The sequence below is a fragment of the Oryctolagus cuniculus genome, chromosome 6, assembly GCF_964237555.1.
Source record: "Oryctolagus cuniculus chromosome 6, mOryCun1.1, whole genome shotgun sequence".
Lineage (NCBI taxonomy): Eukaryota > Metazoa > Chordata > Mammalia > Lagomorpha > Leporidae > Oryctolagus > Oryctolagus cuniculus.
The window spans coordinates 116,520,763-116,542,930 of NC_091437.1; the positions used below are offsets into that span (position 1 = coordinate 116,520,763).

General features: G+C 37.4%; 1 protein-coding gene across 3 annotated transcripts; it reads left to right on the forward strand.

Annotated features, from left to right (window-relative positions):
- Positions 1 to 123: 123 nt before the first annotated feature.
- Positions 124 to 20,198, forward strand: OTUD6B (OTU deubiquitinase 6B). 3 transcript variants are annotated; one of them, XM_008255722.4, is made up of 7 exons: positions 124 to 390; positions 922 to 1,070; positions 4,936 to 5,016; positions 9,602 to 9,914; positions 12,253 to 12,314; positions 16,611 to 16,717; positions 17,790 to 20,198. In XM_008255722.4, exons 1-7 carry the CDS (start codon positions 309 to 311, stop codon positions 17,872 to 17,874), a joined length of 879 nt encoding a protein of 292 aa, XP_008253944.2. In that variant the 5' UTR covers positions 124 to 308; the 3' UTR covers positions 17,875 to 20,198. The 3 variants fall into 3 exon arrangements, with proteins under 3 accessions (XP_008253944.2, XP_051699840.2, XP_051699841.1); XM_051843880.2 differs by lacking the exon at positions 16,611 to 16,717; XM_051843881.2 differs by lacking the exons at positions 124 to 390; positions 922 to 1,070 and adding an exon at positions 7,398 to 7,527.
- Positions 20,199 to 22,168: the final 1,970 nt, after the last annotated feature.

Consider the following 22,168-nt stretch of genomic DNA (forward strand, 5'->3'; position numbering starts at 1 on the left):
TGCAGCAGGGCGCCCAGCGCTTCATTCAATCACCAGGCTGCAAACTCCAGCCACACCTCCGTGCGCCCTCACTCTCCTCCCCTGCCACTCCTCCCCTCAGCGCCGCGCCACGGTCGTGCGCACGCGCAGAATTCCATTCCGGTTACTCCTCATCCCAATGGCTCGGTGTAAGTCTGGTGCCGCCTTGAAGGCGGGGCTGACGTCCAGCCGTAGCCAATGGGGCCCCGGGTGAAGGTTGAGGGTTGAAGGTGCCTGCTCGCTGGAACTGCAGCTTCCGTCTCTCGCGTGTACTGGGCTACCTGGGCGTCATGGAGGCAGTCTCGACAGAAGAACTTGATGAAGAGGAGCAGCTGGTGAGAAGGCATCGTAAAGAGAAGAAGGAGTTGCAAGGTGATGGGGGAGGAAGTGGGAATCTAGACGTCTCCCGGGCCCTGGGCAGGGCGCGTGGCGGGTGGGTTCTGCGGATTCGGGAGCGTGTACTGATCTGGATCCCCCAAGACTGCCCCCAGAGCAGCAGGTGGTCGTTTTCTCCCTGCTTCCCCTCCTGCTTCGGCTGCCTCGTAATTCCTCAGCCCAAGTTTCTTCAGAGGCCTGCCGCTTACTCCTCGCCGCCCGATGTCCTCACCTCGGTTTGGAGGGCTCAAAAGGGATACTTAAAAGACTGGGACCTTCAGCCAATTTGTTTTTTTTTTCTCCTGTGTCGCCAAACAATGCACATAAATTCAAGGTTATGTTACTGAACGTATTTTTTTCTCAGCTTCATCTGAGCCCCCCCCCCCTTTTTTTTAACTGTGATGGCTCCTTTTGCTTCCATAATTTATTCTTTTCTATACCCCCTCCCTTTATCATTCCCTTATTGATTCCTGTTCACCATTTCCTTACTCTTGAGTTTCTGACATAATGATTTGGGTGATTTTGCAGCCAAAATTCAGGGTATGAAAAATGCTGTTCCCAAGAATGACAAAAAGAGAAGGAAGCAACTCACTGAAGATGTTGCTAAGTTGGAAAAAGAACTGGAACAGAAACACAAAGAGGAACTAGAGCAATTGAAGCTGACTTCTAAGAACAAGGTATGTGAAAAATGTTCGTCTTTGCCTGCAGCATTTGAAAACATCGTCTCCCTCTGTTAAACTATTGATGTATAAAATCATAATTGGTAGAGAAAAGAATATCACCTTTCATGAGTATTTTTGTGACCAGGTTTACCTGGTAGTGTTTTTGTATGAGAGATCAGTGAAAGGAGTACACCTTTTTTTTTTTTTTTTTTAACCTGTTTACTTAATGAAAAACCAGCAGATTGATATAGGGTCTAGAGGAAGCTTCACCAAATGGAAGTTGGAAGATGAGACTTCTGTTTGCAAAATTGCCACTGGAACTTGGACAAAGTTAGCTAATCTTTCATTAGTTCACCTTTCATCACATATAGTGTGACAATACACATACCTCTGCCATCTGATCCACAGATTCTTAAAAGAAACAAATTCAACAATAAATGTAGGAGCCTTTTTTTTTTTTTTTTAAGATTTTATTTATTTATTTCAAAGGCAGAGCAGCAGAGAGGGAGAGACAGAGATCTTCCATTCCCTGGTTCATTCCTCAAATGGCTGGAACAGTGAGGTCTGGACCAGGAGCCAAGAATTTCATCCTGATCGCCCGCATGGATGGTGTGGGCCCAGATACTTGGGCCATCTTTTATTGCTTTCCAGAAGCATTAGCAGGGAGCTAGCTGGGTTGGAAGTGGAGCCTCCAGGTCTCAAACTGTACTTCAGTATGAGATGCTGGAATGGAAGGTAACAGCTTAATTAATCTGCATCATATCAGGCCGAAATTATTAATTTATTTATTTTATGTGAAAGGCAGAGGAACAGAGATGGTTCACTACCCAAATGCCACCAGTAGAAGGTGCTGGGATGGCCCAAGGTGGGAGCTAGGAAATCATTCTTAGTCTCCCTCCGGAGGTGTGACCCAACTGAGCCATCACCTGCTGCCCCCCAGGATGTGCATTAGCAGGAAGCTGGAATTTGAAGCAGAGCCAGTATTTGAACCCTGGCACTCAGATAAGGGATGATGGCATCTTAACCGCTGGGCCAAAGGCCCACCCCGAGATCATTTTTAAATTATAAAAGTACTTTACGAACAAGTTATAATGAATGAGATTTTATTGATGTTTCTTGGTATAATGAAAGTATGCTAACTTTCATCATTTTAACTACTGTTTTTTCATTGTTTATGTATGTCGTGTGTGTGTGTGCATGCGCTAAGTACTTTGTTTAGCATATTACATGCATTATTTCATTTAATCCTCAGTAACATTGAGGCATTTCCTAAGAAATGAGTGTAGATGATCCCATTTTCCAAGTGGGAACAGGCTTAGAGAGATTAATAATTTTTTGTCTCGAAGCTATAAGAGCTCTTCAGTGCCAAAGGCATAGTTAAAAATCAGAATGATCAGGGCGTGAATACTGAGTTCCGTAATACTTTGTATAGTGAGGTATTTTATGGCATGGATTTGGATATGAAGGATGATAACCTCTACAACCTCATTCTACATTTGATAGAAAATCCTTAGGTCTATGCTAAATCATATCTGGCATAATTACATTTTGTTTGGCTCACTTTTGGTCTACTGTTGACAGGGAGATCAGCCTGTCTACTGGTTTACATTGGTCCTGTAAAACTTCGTCTCTTTCTTTAACTGTTAGCTTCGTCATCAAGCTCCTTGGCCTACCTTGCTTTTATTATACTTAATCTTCTTGTAACATGACATGGTGCTATAGGTGTTTAATTTTGTTGTCATGATTGTGGTATTGCTAATTGCTTCTCTTTTCTGATCGTAAGATTGTTTTGTTCGCTTTCTCAGGCCTTTCAGTTTTCAGATATTTTTCTTAGTCTTTCAACTATGAAAATATTTGATTCCTAAGATATGTATTTGCCAACTGTTAAAATACAAACTCTCATTCTACTTAGAACTATAATCTTTTCATTAACTTAAATTGGTTTTCTTTCAGAATACTGCCTAAATTCCATGCCATTGCTTTTGTTTTCAGTTGCTTCTCTGTTGTATCCTGCCTGTTGTCAATATGGCAGTTTGTGAATTTTAACTGATTCCTCTGAACAGCTTTAAAAAAAAATTGTTTATTTGAAAGACAAACTCTCAGAGAAGGGGTGGGGCAGGAGAAGGGGGAGAGGAAGGTAGATAGATCTTCCATCTGTCGGTTTACTTCCCCAAATGGCTGCAACAGTTTCTGGACCATGCTGAAAGCTGAAACCAGTGGCCAGAAATTCCATTCAGGTCTCCAACATGAGTGATAGGGGCAGAAGCACTTGGACAATTGCCTGCTATCTTCTCAGGCACATTAGGAGGAAGCTGGATCAGAAGCAGAACAGTATGGGACCTGAACCAGTATGCTGTTATGGGATGTAGTCATTACAAGTAGGAGCTTATTAACCTGTGACGTGCCACAGTGTTGGTCCTACTTCAAAAAATCTGAAGATGCCTTATTTCATTAAAGTTAATTACAATGCTTTGAAGTCTTTTTCTGATTGTTATTTTGATTGTTTGGGACGTAACTTTTTGAGAGCTCTGTCTCTGTGTATTGGAGGCCTTGATTCATTTTATGTATGTGTCATACTGAAAACGAGCTTAACATGCAGCAGACATTTGGCCTTGTGTTTAAGATGCTGGTTGGGATGCCTGTATCCCAAAGTGGAGTGCTTGGGTCCTAGTCCTGGCTCAGCTCACGTTCCTGCTAACGCACACCCTGTGAGGCAGTAGGCAATGGCTGTAGTAGCTGGGTCCCTGCTTCCCATGTGGGAGACCTGGATTGAGTTTCCAACTCTAGGCTTCATCTTGGACTAGGCTTGGTTTGGTGGGCATTTAGAAAGCTAACCAATGAGTGGGAGCTCGCTCGCTCTCTCTCTGTCTCTCTCTCTCTCTGCCTCTCAAATAAATATTTACAAAAATATTTAGCTTAAATTAAAGTTGTAATAAATACTAGCTACTCATCCTGGTAGTAGACCATCATCTTTTGTCTTATTTCAGCAAACAGGTAATAGCTACTTGAATATTAGAATTCATTGTAGTATCTAATGATGTTATATACATTAACTGTATTTTCTGTAGTTATCAGTTTGTATATAGGAAAGAATAGGAAAAGCTCAGCTTGTTACAAGGGCCTCGAATGATTGCTCATCAGCTCTAGCTAATTAAGGCAGAAGCCTCTGCTGCCACATTTGAAGTTATGAAAGTAGTAGTGCAGTGGACTGAAGCAGCACAGGATCTATATGTTATACAGATTAAATATCCCTAATCCTAAATCTGAAATCCTCCAAATTATAAAACTTTTTAATTTGCCACAAGTAGAAAATTCAACATGTGACCTCAGATGAAGGGGAGTTCACGGTTAAAATACAGGTGTACTAAAAATATTATGTGAAGACTCCATGTATAAGGTGTATATCACTCATGAAGGGATTTTGTTTAAATTGGAGCCCTGTCCCTAATATATCTCAATATGTATTTGTAAATATTTCTAAAACCTGAAATCCAAAACACTTCTAGTTTTAAGCATTTTAGATAAGGGATAGTCAACCTATAATGTCAACATTCAGAAAACAGAAGAGTGAAGAACTGAATGAGTTGGCACTGACAGGAGGGAATATTTAGATTATTGCAGTAAAAGGAAGGAAAACCTGCGGAATGAGTATCATCTTTGAAGAACTACAGGGACACTTCTCGAGTATCTGACAAAGTCTGACGTAAAAATGAGAAAACAGACAAAACCATGTTGTCTAATACCATGTCTGGTGCTGTTACTGAACTTTCAAATATAGGATTGGGTATATTTGTGAATTTCAGTAATAATTTAGTAATCTAATACTTTCATTAATAAAAGTACTTTCCATTGACATGTTAATGCTTTTTGTTTCCTTCAGATAGATTCTGTTGCTGTTAACATTTCCAACTTGGTACTTGAGAATCAGCCACCACGGATATCAAAAGCACAAAAGAGACGGGTATGAAAGTCATGTCACCAGTATATAAGTTCGTGCTATGTGCTCCGTATCCCAGGTGTTGCATAGAAAGGGAAGAGGAATAAAAGAATGGAGTTTCTTGTCAAAAATTTGAACTGACATTTATTAAGCACTTGCTGTGTGCAAGATGCTATACCAGGTTGCTTTTATCTCATTTTCTCTGGATAATAATCCTGCGAGAAGGATTTTTTTATCTTCATTTTATAGAGGAAAAATATGACTGAGACAATATAAAAAAGCGTGTCTAGCTTGAAGTTTACATAGAAAGTGATAATGCAAAGGATTTTTTTTCTTTTCTATTTACAAATATATTATTCCAGACTTAGTTCTGAATCTTCAGAGTGTGGATCCAAGTGATTCTAATGTACAAACCTGGTTAAAAACCATAGTATTGAGTAATAGAAAATAGATTGGAAGTTAAACAAGATACATATGTATATATAAAATTCTCAGAGAAATATGTAGCTTTATAAAGAAACTAATTTGTTGGAAGTAGCAAATTAATCAATTCAGTATTATGGAAATGAGATTATATAAGTAAGATCCTTTCAGTTTGCAAGAGAAAAAAAAGATTCAATTTCATTCTTTTTAGTCCCAGGGATTATTTTACTAGTATTTGATATTTTCGAGCAATTGAATGCATATTTTAAAATTAGCTTTGCATCTTATCATTTAGTAGTACATAATATAGTTGAGTATGGAGTTTAGTGTCAGACAGTTGAGTTTTTAATTTTACTTACAGTTTTACCTTCTTTAAGCATCAATTTCACATCTATACAAAGGGGGAAAATAATACCCACTTCATAGAGTTATACGTATTAAATAATATACTATTGCCAGCATTTCTAACATAAGCCCTGGAAAACTGATGGATCAATAAATGCCAGTGTTTTTTACTATGTTAAATACTGCAGTATATCTCTAAAAAAATTAAACCCAAGAGCAATGTCTTTTATATTTGAAATTTGGTTAAGTTGCAAATAGTCAAACATTTCTGGTGCTTGTATAAAATGTTATTTTTAATTAAATATTATGTGAATTTCCTGGAATCATGAAATTTAGATTGCACAGTATCTTACAGGTTGTCTAGTTCAACTCTCTGCTTTTGATATTCATTCTTTTTTTTTTTTTTGGCCCTGCAAAAATTGTCATCTAGCTTCCATAGATCAAAGCTGAAACATAGATTTTTTGTGTGGCAGTAGCATAATAAGATAATTTTTGGAATTACTTTTACTTAGTAATTGATACATCTTATAGTAGCGTATTTAATTCTTGAAAATGTACGGATGCAATTCCCTCTTGTCTTGATTCAAAGTTGGTTATCCCCACTTGGACCCTTGGGTAACAAAACAAAAACAAAACTCCCTGTCCTTACTCAAAAATTTTGTTACTTTTTTCCTAAATGAAACTAATGCCTTTTCCAGTGATGCTCAAAAAATTTGGTTATCTTTTTTATAGTCAGCTGCCCTAATAGTTGGCAGAGAAAATACACTAGAAATTATGCCCTAAATTTCTTATTATTTTGTTAAATTAATGGGATTCTGGAACAGAACACATACACTATAAAAATATACTGCAATATAAAACATACTTTGTTTATATTAGAAACAAAAAGGTTATAATATATAAGAAAATGGAATCTGAAAACAGGGTGAACAACTGGGTATTTCATTATTTGGAACTTATCTTTTTGCCAAAGGCACAAGGCATAAAGGTCAATTAACTAGAAGTGTTTCTCTTTAGGAAAGATACATACAGCTCTGGAAGAAAAACATGACAGAACCTTGTATAGATTATTGTGAGAGCATTGTGGAGCATTGTTGAGCGTATCTCTTATTTTTAATCTAGAAAAACATTGGCATATTTTATGTAATTCAAAGAACTTAGAAGATTTTTGGTGTGATACAAAGAGCCCAAAGTAGAACTTAGAAGAACTGAGCTTCAAAACTGGAATTTGAGAACTAGAATGAGATCCAGTTCACTTTATGTTATAAATGAGAAAGATTAGACAGGTAGTTTCAAAGATATATTGAGAATTCCATACAAACCCAGGTTTAACATCCTTCTGAGTTTTTCCTTTATGTCAATACAACTCTAGTTTCACCAATGGTGTATTTTGAATTACATACTATTTTAATCTTCTTTATATTTTCTTTAGATTTTATTGGTGCCATTTTATCTCCAGTACTGTGGTTGTAAAAACCAAAGTGCCTAGTGCTACTGGGAAACCATACATTGCTAGGAAAAAAATAGAATGAGTAGAATTAGTATTCTAGAGGCTTACATGGTTTTGCAGGTCCCCTCTTCCCATAAATAACCATTAACTGCAGCTCCCATGTGCTCTGACTTTTATTCTGATTCAGGTGCCTGCATAGAAGTGTTACCCTTGGTCCCTGCTCTGCTGTAACCAGCTGTGTGGCCTTTGGAAATCTTTCTGCGTGCTGTTTCCTCAGAAGAGGAAAATGAGGGGGTTTGGATTAGATGATTTCTAAGGTGCTTATTCTTCCTCTCCCCTCTAAAACTGCTTTTTATTTAGTCTTTTGTAAAGTAATAGTGCCAGCTTGTGTTTTTAAGAGTTTAGGTCTCTGTAATCCACAGTTGTAGGTATGCAGTAAAATAAATTTGTTACCTCTGTCATGGTTAGAGTTGGGAGAGAAAAAATTACCTAAAGAGACTTAGGTTTTATTAGGAAGCTATTACTGCTTTTGACTCAGAAAACTTACGAATCACTCAAGGTGAAGCCTAGCATGACACATAATGTGCAAGTAGTACAAATATTTGGCAATAAATTTAATTGAAGTTTGCCTACCTACCTATTTGTGTCTATTTCAAAGAGGAATTAGATGGGGTTATGAGAGTCTATTTTTTCCCTACTCTTGTTTGTGAAATCCTTCACTGTACTTTACTACTAATGAACTCTTTTTATTCTCATAATTGAAGAGCAGTTCCCCCCAAGTGTACAAGTAAAACGTACTCATGGTAAGCAATCTTCTAGAAAGAAGCAGAAAAGCACAGACACACACACACCAAAATAAAACAATCTATTTTATAATTCTCTCCTCCAGAGAAATGCACAAATATTTTGTGTATATATTTCTGTGTGTGTGCTGTATATGCATGGATTTAATATATATTAACTGTATAGCTATCTTGTTTTGCCCCCAGCATTATGTCTTTGGCACTTTTCTCTGGTATCCTAGCTAGCTAGCTCTTTCAGTTGTTTTTAGATATAAAACATACATTGCTTTCTGGTTTTTAATCCTTACTAGTTGAGCTGTTGGGAATCTCCTTCCCCAGCCTTCCCATCCCATCTCCTGTCATCCTTCGTGTCACACATTTCTCGCTGACTTCACCCCACCTCATGCTTGTGTATGCTACTGTGGAAAGATCTCTTAAGACACTTGAATAACAAAAGCAAATCGCAGGATGTAATATATATCATTTTTATTACAAAACATTTTCTGTGAGTTTTACTACAGTATGTATTTATTAGAATACATGGAAGAATAGTCTAGAAGGATCTATACAAAACCTCTGGACTGGGCATGGTAATGGCACTGATCCTTAAAGGGAACTTTAGTCTATCTGTAATGTAATTTTTTATAAAGGTGAATGTTTTTATCCTTTTATTAAATATGTGTGAGTGTAAATACACACAGTTTATTTAAAACTAGATAAAAAGTGTGCCTGCCTATACCCCTTGCCTTTTTTTTTTTTAAGGATTTATTTGTTTTTATTTGAAAGAATTACAGAGAGGGAGAGAGATCTTCCATCTGCTGGTTCACTCCCCAAATGGCCCCCTTCTTGTGACCTTCTAAAAGCTTGCGAATACTGATGTCTCACTTGGTTTACCCAGAAGCTTGGTTTATCCAGTGCTTAAATATGATAATGTTGTGCTTTAAAGTCTAGGATAACTTAGTCTTTCAGTCTTGAGATATTACTCTGAAGTCAGTAAATACAAATTTTAGAAATTGACCTATAATTTTTACATACTCTTCAAAGAAGGATTCAAAGTCTTTCTTAAGTACTAGTACAAAGCAAGGTATAAGAAACACACAGATGAGTAAGACAGTTGTCTCTTAAAGTAGTTCATAGTGTAGACTTTTCTTTCTTTAAGATTCATTTAATTATTTGAAAGAGTTATACAGAGAGAGGGACAGACAGAGAGAGAGCTCCTCATCCTCTGGTTCACTCCCCAAATGGCTGGGCCAGGCCGAAACAAGCTCCTGGGTCTCTCCCGTGGGTAGCAGGGGCCCAAGCATTTGGGCCCTCTTCCACTGCTTTTTCCAGGACATCACTAGGGAGCTGGATTGGAAGTGAAGCAGCATGGACTTGAACTGGCCCCATACGGGATACTGGCATTGCAGGTGGTGGTTTAATCCATTAGACCACAATGCCAAACCCCATTGTGTAGAAAATTATACAAGTGATGAGATGATCAATATGATCATGCTTGTGGGAGAAGGGAGAAAAATGCCAAAAAGTTTTGAGAATATTACATTTCAGTCTCCTTAGTGAGAATGAGCCTAATCACTATATGAATTAATTGTTCTACATTGTCTCCTAGGACAAAAAAGCTGCACTGGAGAAGGAGAGAGAAGAAAGGATAGCAGAAGCTGAAATTGAAAACTTATCTGGAGCCAGACATATAGAAAGTGAAAAACTTGCTCAAATATTGGCAGCTAGACAATTGGAAATTAAACAGATTCCGTCAGATGGCCACTGTATGTATAGAGCTATTGAAGATCAACTGAAAGAACAGGATTCTGCTGTGACTGTGGCTGCATTAAGAAGTCAAACCGCTGAATATATGCAGAGCCATGTGGAAGACTTCCTGCCATTTCTAACAAACCCTAATACCGGAAATATGTATACTTCAGGTGATATATTTTTCTTTGTCATGTTGCTGTTGGTGGTTGTGGCTGTGGTTGTTTTTAATAAAGTGCTTCCTGGGATTGAGCATAAGAAAAGCCTGTATGGTCATTACAGGAAAAAAATCACAAAATTTAGGCAGAATTATTTTCTGTAATTTTAATAGGTGCTGATACATTTTGTTTCATTAACATCCCTTAAGTATGTAACCACTTTGTGGTTAAAATATATTAATTGGTTTTATAAGATAAAATAGTAATAGTCTTAATCATTGCTATTAAAAAAAGAATAGTATAAATTCATATTTAACAAATTAAGCATATAGGAAGGTAAACTTTGGCCAGTCTCTGAAAGTATACAAGAGGTCTTCAGAAAGTTCATGGAAAATATATATTATGAAAAACTGCATGAATTTAAAAAAATTTTTGCACCAAAAAAACTTATCTTTTAATTCCACTTTCCATGAGCTTTTTGAAGTAACCTTATATGATGGGTCTGAAAACCATAAGCAGAGAATGCTTAGGAAAACTAATTCCTCCTTTAATATTTTACTTTAGGAGATTTAATTTTATTCTCTCTAGAGCATAATTATAAAGATTGTATTGGCATAAAGTATGATTTTTAAGACCAGAAACCTGCTTTATTCTCTCTAGTACTTCTGACAGTTATGACAAAATGCATACCTAGCAATTGAGGAAAAAGCAAGTAAAATTCTGAAAGGACTTCCAGGCAGTCAAGAATAGAATAGAGGAAAGTTCATCTTTGGGAGAATGTAGCAGGGTTGGCACTATCCACTGGGAACAAGTCATAAGGCCAGGACAGATTGGGCAGGGGAAGGTTCAGGTTGACTTTCCTTTGATGGAGGCTGTCCTCATGAAAGGAAGGTACGGCATGATACAAAATAGGTAAGAGTGAGCACTGATTGTCAGTTAGGTCTCCTTTAGTGTGTATGGGCTAAGGTATCTGTTGAAAGATATCAAGTATTTACTGCAGACGTAACTAATTCTATAGACAATTTATTTTCCATAGGTGTCATGTTATCAGTGTTAATATATCTAATACATCTGTTTTAGATCATTGCTGTTTTGTTTTTTTTTTTTTTTTTTTTTTTAAGATTTATTTATTTGAGAGGAAGAGACAGAAAGAGGGAGAGACAAAGGTCTTCCATCCACTGGTTCACTTCCCAAATAGCTACAACAGCTGGTGTTGAGCCAATCTGAAACCAGGAACCAGGAACCAAGACCTTTGTCTGGGTCTCCACATGGGTGCAGGGGCCCAAGCACTTAGGCCATTTTCCACTGCTTTCCCAGGCCATCATCAGGGAGCTGGATCAGAAGAGGAGCAGTCAGAACATGAATGAGCGCCCATATGGGATGCTTACTATGCCACAGTCCTGGGCCCATTGCTATGTTTCAAATTGCCAGAATTTGCTAGGGCCCATGAAACATTTTTCTGTATCTCTTAACATAAAAAATGGCTCTTTTATAATGTATTTTCAGAATGATCATTAAAACTTCTCAGTGCTGCTAGTTGTAGGGCATTTGTGGTGAGTCGGAGAAAACTCAAACGACTTAGTTATCTTTATTCATTCAGGTAATGGTTACTGGAGGTCATGGTGTGCTAGACACCGAGTATGTGAGACATATTTAGGACATACTTTTCTTCTAGATTGCCCATATTTCCTCTCCCATCTCTGATGTTTGTGGCCAATTTTAAACTTAACATGCTATATAAAAAGATGTGTATATAAGCTATATCCATTGTAAACTCTGATTAGGTCTTTTATTTTTCCTCCCAGAAGCCCTTTCTTTGTAGAAGTGGTACTGATACAAATCATGTAAGTGCTTCCAAAATAACAAGTGGCGGCACTATTTGATGCTGTATCTCTGGTGAGAGTTTCAACTCATTTGTACATCTGCCCTGATTTCCTTCTCACATTTCTTGTAGAGTCTTAGAACAATCCTAATTATATAGAGGCTGAATATTTTAGTTTTTGTGGTATTTGAATTTCAAAACTCATATCAAAGTAATGACCAGGATAGCAATTTTGTGGGTCATTGCTTGAAACAAAGAGAAGTAGGTTTCTTATAGAGGTGAGTCTCTGGGCTTCGGCTGAGGGAGAGAAACTGAAGTGGATTGCTTTGTTCTTGGGTGGAAAGGTCGCAGAAATTTGGGGTGAATTAGGTTGGATCTGAGCAGTAGATTAAATTCTGGAGGGTTCTGGTAGAGAAAGGAGGATGTTTATAATTTGGACATTTTCACCAAGAATTGTGGGAACCATAAAAGGGATATTGTAACATGAGTTAGGAAAATTATTAAGTGTGAATTCTGCTCTGTTCTTAACAGAAGAGTTTGGAAAGTACTGTGATGATATTGTAAACACAGCTGCATGGGGAGGTCAGCTTGAGGTAAGTTTGTAATTATTCAGAGTGACTGTGGATCCTTAAATTATTTCTAAATCCCTTCTGTGGTTTCAGATGTTTTTCAGTTGATCCCAATTTCTCTTTGAAGACTCCTTTGTTTTTATATTTGCTCCTTCCCTACTGACAAAGAAATACGGAATTAACATTCTTGGGTTTTTTGATTAAAAGAGGTACCTTGAGGAAGTGAAGCACTATTTGATTTTGAATAGCTCAGTATTAGATCTGTGTGTTGGAGAAACTAGTATTTCATCTATGAAAATTTGTTGTTTGTTATTTTCATTTATGATCCTGCTACTGGCAATATATTTGATTTTCTGGACTTTTGAAACTGAAGATTTAAATTTACGCTAGTAGCTAAGCTGATGAAAATCACTTTTGGAAAAGTAACTTCTCCTTTACATCAGAAATAGTAAATAATATTTTTAATGTGAAATTATAAATCAAATCCTATCATAACACATCTATTAAAATTATGGCTTTTTCTTTTTTAAAAAGATTTATTTTTTATTTATTTGAAAGACAGAGTTACAGAGAGAGGTAGAGACAGAGAGAGAGGCCTTCCATCCACTGGTTCACTCCCCAGGTGGTCACAACGACCGGAGCTGCACTGATCTGACGCCAGGAGCCAGGAGCTTCTTCCGGGTCTCCCACGTGGGTGCAGGGGCCCAAGGACTTAGTCATCTTCTACTGCTATTCCAGGCCACAGCAGAGAGCTGGATCAGAAGAGGAGCAGCTGGGACTAGAACCGGCACCCATATGGGATGGCAGCGCTTCAGGCCAGGGTTTTAACCCACTGTGCCACAGGGCCAGCCCCACAATTATGTTTTGAATTCCCATTTCATAGTGTCTGATTTATTTATTTGAAAGGCAGAGTTACACAGAGAGACAGAGAAGTCTTCCATTTGCTGGTTTATTCCCCAGATGGCTGGTGCTGGGCCAGGCCAAAGCCAGAAGCCAGGAGCTTCAGGGTCTTCTACATGGATGCAGGGGCCCATGGACTTTCCACTGCTTTCCTACTTGCATTAGCAGGGAGCTGGATTAGAAGTGGAGTACAAGGAATTTGAACTGGTGCCCATATTGTGTGCCAGCCACGTAGATAGCGACTTAACCCACTATGCCAGAATACTGGCCCACTTGAATGCAGTAGTGGATGCATTAATTCATATGTAATAAAATAATAAAACAGATCATTTGTAGGGAGTTAAGATTTTGTTTTAGCTGTACTTTTTTTTTTATTTAAATCTTACTATTTGTGCCGGCGCCGTGGCTCAATAGGCTAATCCTCCACCTTGTGGCGCCGGCACACCGGGTTCTAGTCCCAGTCGGGGCGCCGGATTCTGTCCCGGTTGCCCCTCTTCCAGGCCAGCTCTCTGCTATGGCCAGGGAGTGCAGTGGAGGATGGCCCAGGTGCTTGGGCCCTGCACCCCATGGGAGACCAGGAAAAGCACCTGGATCCTGGCTCCTGCCATCGGATCAGTGCGGTGCGCCAGCTGCAGCGGCGGCCATTGGAGGATGAACCAACGGCAAAGGAAGACCTTTCTCTCTCTGTCTCTCTCTCACTGTCCACTCTGCCTGTAAAAAAAAAAAAAAAAAAAAAAAATCTTACTATTTGTTTCATTAAAACTAAATACATAAAATAGAAAAGTGAGCTGACTTATGGTAAAGCAGCCTATGATGTTTTAGAAAGACGGAAGGTGAGAACTCCCAGGTTCAGGTGTTTGCTTTTCCCTGTGTTTCGGTTTTGTGAGATTGGAGGAGTTAGCCAAATTCCTGAACTCATTTCTTTTTCTTTTCTTTTTTTAAGATTTTATTTATTTGTTTGAAAGTCAGAGTTACACGCAGAGAGAAGGAGAGGCAGAGAGAGAGAGAGAGAGAGAGAAAGGGAGAGGGCTTCCATCCGCTGGTTCACTAGCCAACTGGCCACAACGGCTGGAGCTGTTCCAATCCAAAGGCAGGAGCCAGGAGCTTCTTCTGGGTCTCTCACACTGGTGCAGGGGCCCAAGGACTTGGACCATCTTCTACTGCTTTCCCAGGCCACAGCAGGGATCTGGATCGGAAGTGGAGCAGCCAGGACTCGAACCAGCACTTTTACCTGCTAAGCCACAGTGCTGGCCCCAAACTCATTTCTTAACTTTATTGAATGGGATAGTAAAACTCCTGTAGATGTATGCAATCAAGCATTTATGAACATTAACCTGTTATGTTCCATAGTCTAATGTTTGTAGGATCCTCTAACTACTTAAATTAAAAATATATATCCCACTTATTAGTAACTTTGCAATAAATATTATGTGAAATATTCACAGAATTGAAAATTTTAGGCTTAATGGGTTAAATAAGGGGAGTACATGCATAAAAGTTTATAAGCTAAAGTAGTGAATCTGGCACTGTCATATTTAGTAGTATGTAATGATGATCAGTCATCTTGAGTAGTCTGCAGGTTTGACTATTTCAGTTCCAGAAGCTATTGCTTGAAGATGTGACATGAGTGTTTCTCACATCTTGTTACTAGATATTTCTCACATCTTGCTGTTTTGGAACCTCTCCACTAGAGGGTACTGTGTCCATTAGTTTTGTATGCCTCTCGTGACTGAATTAGGAATAAAGATGGTTGAATTTTCCTACAAGTATCACAAATTTATGAGTATTAGAGACCTCATCAACTCTTTTTAAATCAAGAAAAGCTTTTCAAAACATTCTTTGCAGGATATTTACCCATAAACCATTCATTTATGAATTCATTTGAAGTAAGAGTTGCTGTTATCGCAATGGAGTAAATTTGAAGTATTAAAGAGAAAAATCTATGTGATTTCTAAAGAGTTAGCAGGGATGTTAAGATTCCCAGAACTTGTTTTTCACCCTCCATTCTGTACTAGTTTTTTAAAAATGTCATTTTAAATTTAGAAAATGTGCCTCAAAGCAATATTTTAGAAGGTAGAATATGGGATTAGATTTGCCACCTTGCAGATTCCTGAAGTAGTTTATTATGTTCTTTCAAAACCTCTTACAAGGTTGTTGATAGGGTGTCCTTATACTGGGCCAAATATATAAGCCAAGGTACTATGATTGAAGACTGTTAACGATTGATTTGTTTCTGAACTCAGACTCCAGAGACAGATTTCCTTATTTCAGCACAAGTCAGTTCATTTCCCAAAACCTGACTTTGATAAATCTCTTACCATTTTTTCCCTCAGACTCTAAATCTTTAAAATAATAATAATACCTATCTCTTAAAGCTGTTGTGAAGATTGAATTAATACATATATAGTATTTAAGAGGACTTGATCATTGTAAGTCTAAAAAATATTAGCATTAATATTTGTTATTAACCATTATTTATCCATTATTTATATGTATGGGTTCTAGTTGTATATGGTGTGGTGTAAAATTACTTAAAGTTGTGTATTTATCATTTGGAAATTCCTTAAAAGGAAGTACAGTTCATTTATACCTCATCCTAGTTTTGCCTTGACAGTTACAGAAGTTCTCAGCACTGGTCGTTTATATGTTAGAATCATCAAAAAGCTTTAAAAAAAAATCTTGGTTTGCCTTCCAACCCCCCCCCCCCCGCCCCTGCATTGTAGTTGATTTGGTCTGATGCTTGAGCATTTAAAAATTTTTTTATAGAAATTTTCAAGCTTACTCAAAAGCAGATAAGACTAGTTTAATAAGGCCAGTCGGGGCTGGTGCTATGGTTTAGTTGGCTAAGCCTCTGTCTGTGGCACCAGCATTCCATATGGGTGCCAGTTAGTGTCCCAACTGCTCCTCTTCTGATCCAGCTCTCTGCTTATGGCCTGGAAAAGCAGTTAAAGATGGCCTAAGTGCTTGGGCCCCTGCACCCACGTGGAAGCCCAGAAGAAGCTCCTGACACCTGTCTTCGGATAGGCCCAGCTCTGGCCATTGCAGCTATTTGAGGAGTGAACTAGGGGATGGTTCTCCCTGTCTCTCCCTTTCTCTAACTCTGCCTCTCAAATAAATAAATAAAAAGCATTAAAAAAAATTAAATTCAATTTACTTATCACCCACTTCATTAATTTCATTGATATTTTAAAAAGCTGTTGGTGAGGGCTTAGGAACCTCTGTATTTTATTTAATAAGCATTAGATTTATTTATTCAACAAATAATTATAAAATGCTGACTGTGCCAGGGTCTTGGTGTACAGTGACAAACAGAGCACATTCCTCCTCATTTGCCCTGTTCATATGCATTTCACTAGTTTATGACTTGAATAAAATTTATATTTTTATTTTTCTTACTAATATACTTTTTTCCCCCTGTAGCTAAGAGCTCTATCTCACATTTTGCAAACTCCAATAGAAATAATACAGGCGGATTCTCTTCCTATTGTAGTTGGTGAAGAATATAAAAAAAAACCATTAATACTTGTGTAAGTACCTAGAAATGTTTGCTGTTTGGTTTTCATAATTAAGACAAAAAGAAATATGAAAAAATTTAGGTTTTATATGTTGATCAATCAAAAACAATAGCTAACTTATTTCTGCTTATTTTATGGTATAAAGCTATTACAAAACTAGAAAGCATTGTCAAGATTTATGATTTAGAAATGTTTTAAGCTAGTGATTTATTCTTGTATAATGAGTTAAGAATAAGGTAATTTTTAAAGGCTTTGAAGTTTTAGGATTAGTTTGTATATTCTAGTTTGACATTAACAATGCTAAAATTTTACAAGTGTAAAACTGAAATATATCAAGTTTCTTGTTTAGAGGTTTTCTTTCATATTGTAAAAATATTTTACATAATTGAGAAATCTCTGCAATATAGCATAAAATGTTTGCTGTTGCTTTTAATGTTTATTAGCTAATCCTATTAAGATAGTCATTAATGGCTTGGGTTGAGGTAAAAATGGAAGCTTATTGAGCACTCAGCATCTCAGCTTTTCCATTTTCCCTGTGATGATTGAACCAGATCTTCCTGACGCTGATACTTTTCAGATGGTATTGAATTCTTTTTTTGGTTTTAAAGATTTATTTATTTTATTTGAAAGGCAGAGTGACAGACAGGAAGGGACAGAGAGAAAAAGAGAGATCTTCCTTCTGCTGGTTCATTCCCCAACTGTCTAAAATAATTGGGGCCATGAGAGGCCGAAGCTAGGAGCTAGGATCTCCATCCTGGTCTCCCACATAGGTAGCAAGGGCTCAAGTGCTTGAGCCATCATCCACTGTCTCCTGATAGATTCTTGGGGAAACTGGATTGGAAGCAGGGAGTAGCTGGAACTTGATCTAACACCCAACATGGGATGTGGTAGTCCCAAGCAGTGGCTTAGCCCACTGTGTCACAATACCCACCCTATGAACTCTTAATAAATATGTTCATGTAGTCTGCTGAGTGATTTTCCTATGGACTAAGTAACTTAAAGTGCCTTGTTTTATTTACACAAGAAGCATTTATATATAATAAATTACTTTGATCAAATCTAATTTCTTCTTTTTTCATTTCAGATATATGAGACATGCATATGGCTTAGGAGAGCATTACAATTCTGTTACACAGTTGGTGAACACAGCTACTGAAAATTGCAGCTAGTTTGCAAAATGCTATACAACTGTGTTTTAGCACAGTGTGCCAAGCTGAGTATTCCTGTCAAGTGCTGGGTTTGTTCTAAATGCTACTGAAAAACACAACTACCTTAAACCAGTTTTATGCTAAAGCTACTAACAGGCTTTTGAGAAATATGTCAGAGATCAGCTTTCACCACTGTCTTTTTAGTGTTACTCTGAAAATTGGTAAGTCCATTGTGGAGAACATCATTGACAGACCAAGATGGTACCCTGTTTGCTGATACTTTTATTTATTTAGGATCCTGGACATCCTGCCTTGTGTTGGAATGCATTTTAAATGTTTTTCATTTTTTTCCTCATTACTGAAAGCTTTCAAAGTGACAATTTCAATGTAATTTTTCTTGAAGAAGTAAAGTGACTCAGTCATTTATCATTATAATATTGTAGTATGGTGATAGCAAATGTAATTAATGCTTATAAAATGAACTTGATTGTAGTAACCTTGGTATTGAGGGGATTAATGCAATGAAGCTTTTGATATAAACCTATTTGAGTGCAGTTAAGAAGCTTACTTACCTTAATAATTAAAAACTTAAAAATATTTATTCAGATGAGAATCAGTCATTAACTTCAAAGAGAAAATTCAAAGGCAAATAGGTGTTCCCTGTCAGATTTAAACCTAAACAATGAGAGATAAGTTTTTTATTTGTGTATGACTTCAGAAAGAGCTAACAGATTACTGTTTTTCTAATTCATTTGTTGTTGTTTGTTGTTTTTCAAACTTCAGATTGGAGCTAGTACCATCATTTCTTGCTTCTTTTTGTAACTACAGATTTTTGTATTTGTGTGTGTGTGTGTGTGTATGTGTATGTATGTGTATGTTTCCTTGCATTGCTGTCTGTAGCCTTTTCCACCAAGAAACATTTTGTAACCTCTCTTATTCTGTACCTTGTGCAGGAAAAAGGGTCCAAGGCCACATTTATTTCATTCTTTTTTTTTTTTTCCAATTTATCTTACAGGATTTCTCACTTTATGCTTTATACTTTAAGATTAGATGAAGACCTTTGTTACTTGTTATTTTATTAGCCTTATTAATGTCACCTTTCCATCAGCTCAAAAATTTGAGAGTTTTTATGTTGACAGCACTGTCAGGAGCCATGACCTCTGCAGTAATGTTGGTATACAATAGTTTTCTATAGGAATGATTTGTGTAGTTCAGATTTTAGGTACTCATAACAGTATCCATTCTATATTACCCGTACATACTTGTGTCTGATAATTTGTTATGTTAAACTAGTAAGAAATTGAGATATTTTCTGTTTGATGAATTTTCCCAAAATTAGAAATACAACAGTAGGATTTATCATCATGCTTGTAACATAAGACATTTGCTCCATGAACACAACCAATTTTTTATAAGTAAGCATTGGGTTTATAATATGAAAATGGGGTGTCAGTCTCACATGCCTATCACATTGACAATGTGGAAACTTGGTAGGGACTGCAGTCAACTAGAGCGAGCAAGTACTTCCTGAAGGCACTACAATTTAAGAGAAGAAAAAGTCATTCTGCCTGACAAACAAAATATATTCTGAGGGCTGCCTGTTTTGTGACACTTGATCTCAACTTTTGGGGGTCTGAAATTTGTAAAAGAATTAAATTGTAAAATGCTAAAGGGTTTGGGTTTATTTTGAAATAATAATTATACTTTTACTGTTTTAATGCTGTATTTTCTGTAAAATGAAAATATTTCTGTAAAATGAAAATACTGTTTTAATACTGATATTTTCACTTTACAGAAAATATCAGTATTAAAATAGTAAAAGTATAATGTAGTCTACTTGTAAATTTCACCTTTATCTAAAATATTTGAAAGAAAACTTACTGGTAGCTTTTTTTTCTTTAACAAGGAGAGTTGGAATTTTCTTAATTATTTATTTATTTTTGCATTTTTATTATTTTAACAAATTTTTAAATGACCAGTATGGTTATGAACTGTTTGTGTGATCAGCTTCTGATCCATAAAACTTCAGGTAAATATCATTTTAACAATAACCAAAAAGTCTTTTAAAAAATGGCAGATGTTAATTCAAAAGCAGCATGTACTAATTCAGTTTTGCTGTATGATGATGGTCTAATGGAAGTTATATAAGCTTTCTTTTGTCTTAACTGAGAAGAGTATATGTCAAGAGTTCTGGAATATGTCTTTAGCCAAGAATTTTATCCACTTAAATATGTTTACAACTGTATAAAGCAAAAAAGAATGTGTATATCTTTAGTGAGCCATATAGTTTTGCTCATATTATCTGATGTTTGCCAAAAGAATAAAAGATAAATGAGTTAAATCAACATTTGTTTGTTCTTCTTATTGTCATTCTTTAACAATTTTACAATTCAGAAAAGAGTACTCATTTTGCTTCAGAATTTTGTTCAGCTTTTGTTTTGATTTTACATGTAATTAAGAACAGTACTATCACCAATTCTTGGGTTTAAGAGATTTGGTTTGGAAGAAATATGTGACAGAATAGAGGGAGATAATAGGATAAGCCGTGACTCTTAGAAATAAGTTAGGGGTCAGTGCTGTGTCATAGCAGGTAAAGCCGCTGCCTTGTAGTACTGGCATCCCAGATGGGTGCCAGTTGGAGTCCTAGCTGCTCCACTTCCAATCTAGCTTTCTGCTATGACCTGGGAAGGCAGTAACAGATAGTCCAAGTCCTTAGGCCCCTGCACCCATATGGGAGACCTGGAAGAAGCTCCTGGCTCCTGCCTTCGGATCAGTGCAGCTCTGGCCGTTGCAGCAAATTGGGGAGTGAACCAGCAGATGGCAAACTTTTTCTCTCTCACACACACACTCTCTCTTTCTCTTTCTCTCTCTGCATCTCCTTCTCTCTGTGTAACTTGGACTTTCAAATAAGTAAATCTTTAAAAAAGAAATAAGTTAGAATCTTAGAACTTTTTAGAATAATGACTTATTTAGAGCCAATAAATTTAACTACATCTTTTAGGTGCTAAAAAGTAAACACTTGTATACAAGAATGAAGCAGTAAGAGGGAAATTGGAAAGGTTTTATACATCTAGAATAGAATTTCTCAGCACTGGCACTCTTGATGTTTTGAGCTGGCTGTTTCTTTGTTATGCAACCTGTTTTGTGAATCCCTGGCCTCTGCCAAGTTCCTGCAGCACCGCCTGGTTGGAGGCAGTCATCCCTAGTCGAGAACCACTTATTAAATCTTAAGTATTATTGCTAATCAGATTGGAAAGTTCTAAGGAAAACCTTTTTTTCTTTTTTTTTTTGACAGTTAGAGAGAAAGGTCTTCCTTCCGTTGGTTCACCCCCCAAATGGCCACCACGGCCGGCACTGTGCTGATCCGAAGCCAGGAGCCAGGTGCTTCCTCCTGGTCTCCCAAGCAGGTGCAGGGCCCAAGCACTTGGGCCATCCTCTGCTGCCCTCCCGGGCCACAGCAGAGAACTGAACTGGAAGAGGAGCAACAGGGACTAGAACCCGGCGCCCATATGGGATGCTGGTGCTGCAGGCAGAGGATTAACCAAGTGAGCCACAGCGCCGGCCCTGGGAAAACCTTTTAAAACACAAGCTGGGCACAGTTACTCATTTGCTTTGCATAACTTTGGCAAATCCCCTAATGCCAGACTTTACATGAGCCCCCTTTGAAAGGCTTAGTGGGTCTTAATTTCTTTTCCTTACCCACTAAACGGTGTTTGACTTTTCAGATCACTGTAGAAGTCAGGATAGACTAGGTTATATTGTGGTAGCAACTCAAAAAAATCTTGTCTTGTACCAGCAAAGGAGTACTTTTGTGTTACATTTTGCAAGTTGTCTGAGGTTCTGCTCCATGTTTATGTACTTGAAGCCCAAGCTGTTGGATTTGTCCTAATCTTAAATTTTGCTAGTGGGGAGAGCATTCTGGAGGGTCTCACTCCATCTAATGAATTCTGTGGCTGAGAAAAAGTACGTCTCATTTCTAGTCTTTGGCTCAAAATAGTCAAATTTCCTCACTTATCCTCAAAGTGCAGTTTTGCATTTGTAGCTGGAGTATTTGGTGAATGTGAAGCAGTATCACATGTACTGGAAGTTGGGCAGTTGTGGTCATACATTTAAATCTTGATGGTGGCACTTACCTTTCAGAACTCCAGTTTGCTATTTATAAAGTAATATTTATCTGATAGGAAAACTATGAAGATAAAGAGCAGTATTTATACTCTAAGGATTTATTTATTTATTTGAAAGAGTTAGAGAGAGAGAGGGAGTGACACAAAGAGCTCCATCTGCTGGTTCACTCCCCACGTGGCTGCAGTGGCCA

Bases quoted from the DNA above. Each gene is read 5' to 3' on its own strand.
- OTUD6B (XM_008255722.4), top strand. From the start codon at position 309: ATGGAGGCAGTCTCGACAGAAGAACTTGATGAAGAGGAGCAGCTGGTG. The intron at 5,017-9,601 runs GTATGAAAGTCA...ATTGTCTCCTAG, and splicing joins CAAAAGCACAAAAGAGACGG to GACAAAAAAGCTGCACTGGA. The intron at 16,718-17,789 runs GTAAGTACCTAG...TTTTCATTTCAG, and splicing joins AAAAAACCATTAATACTTGT to ATATATGAGACATGCATATG.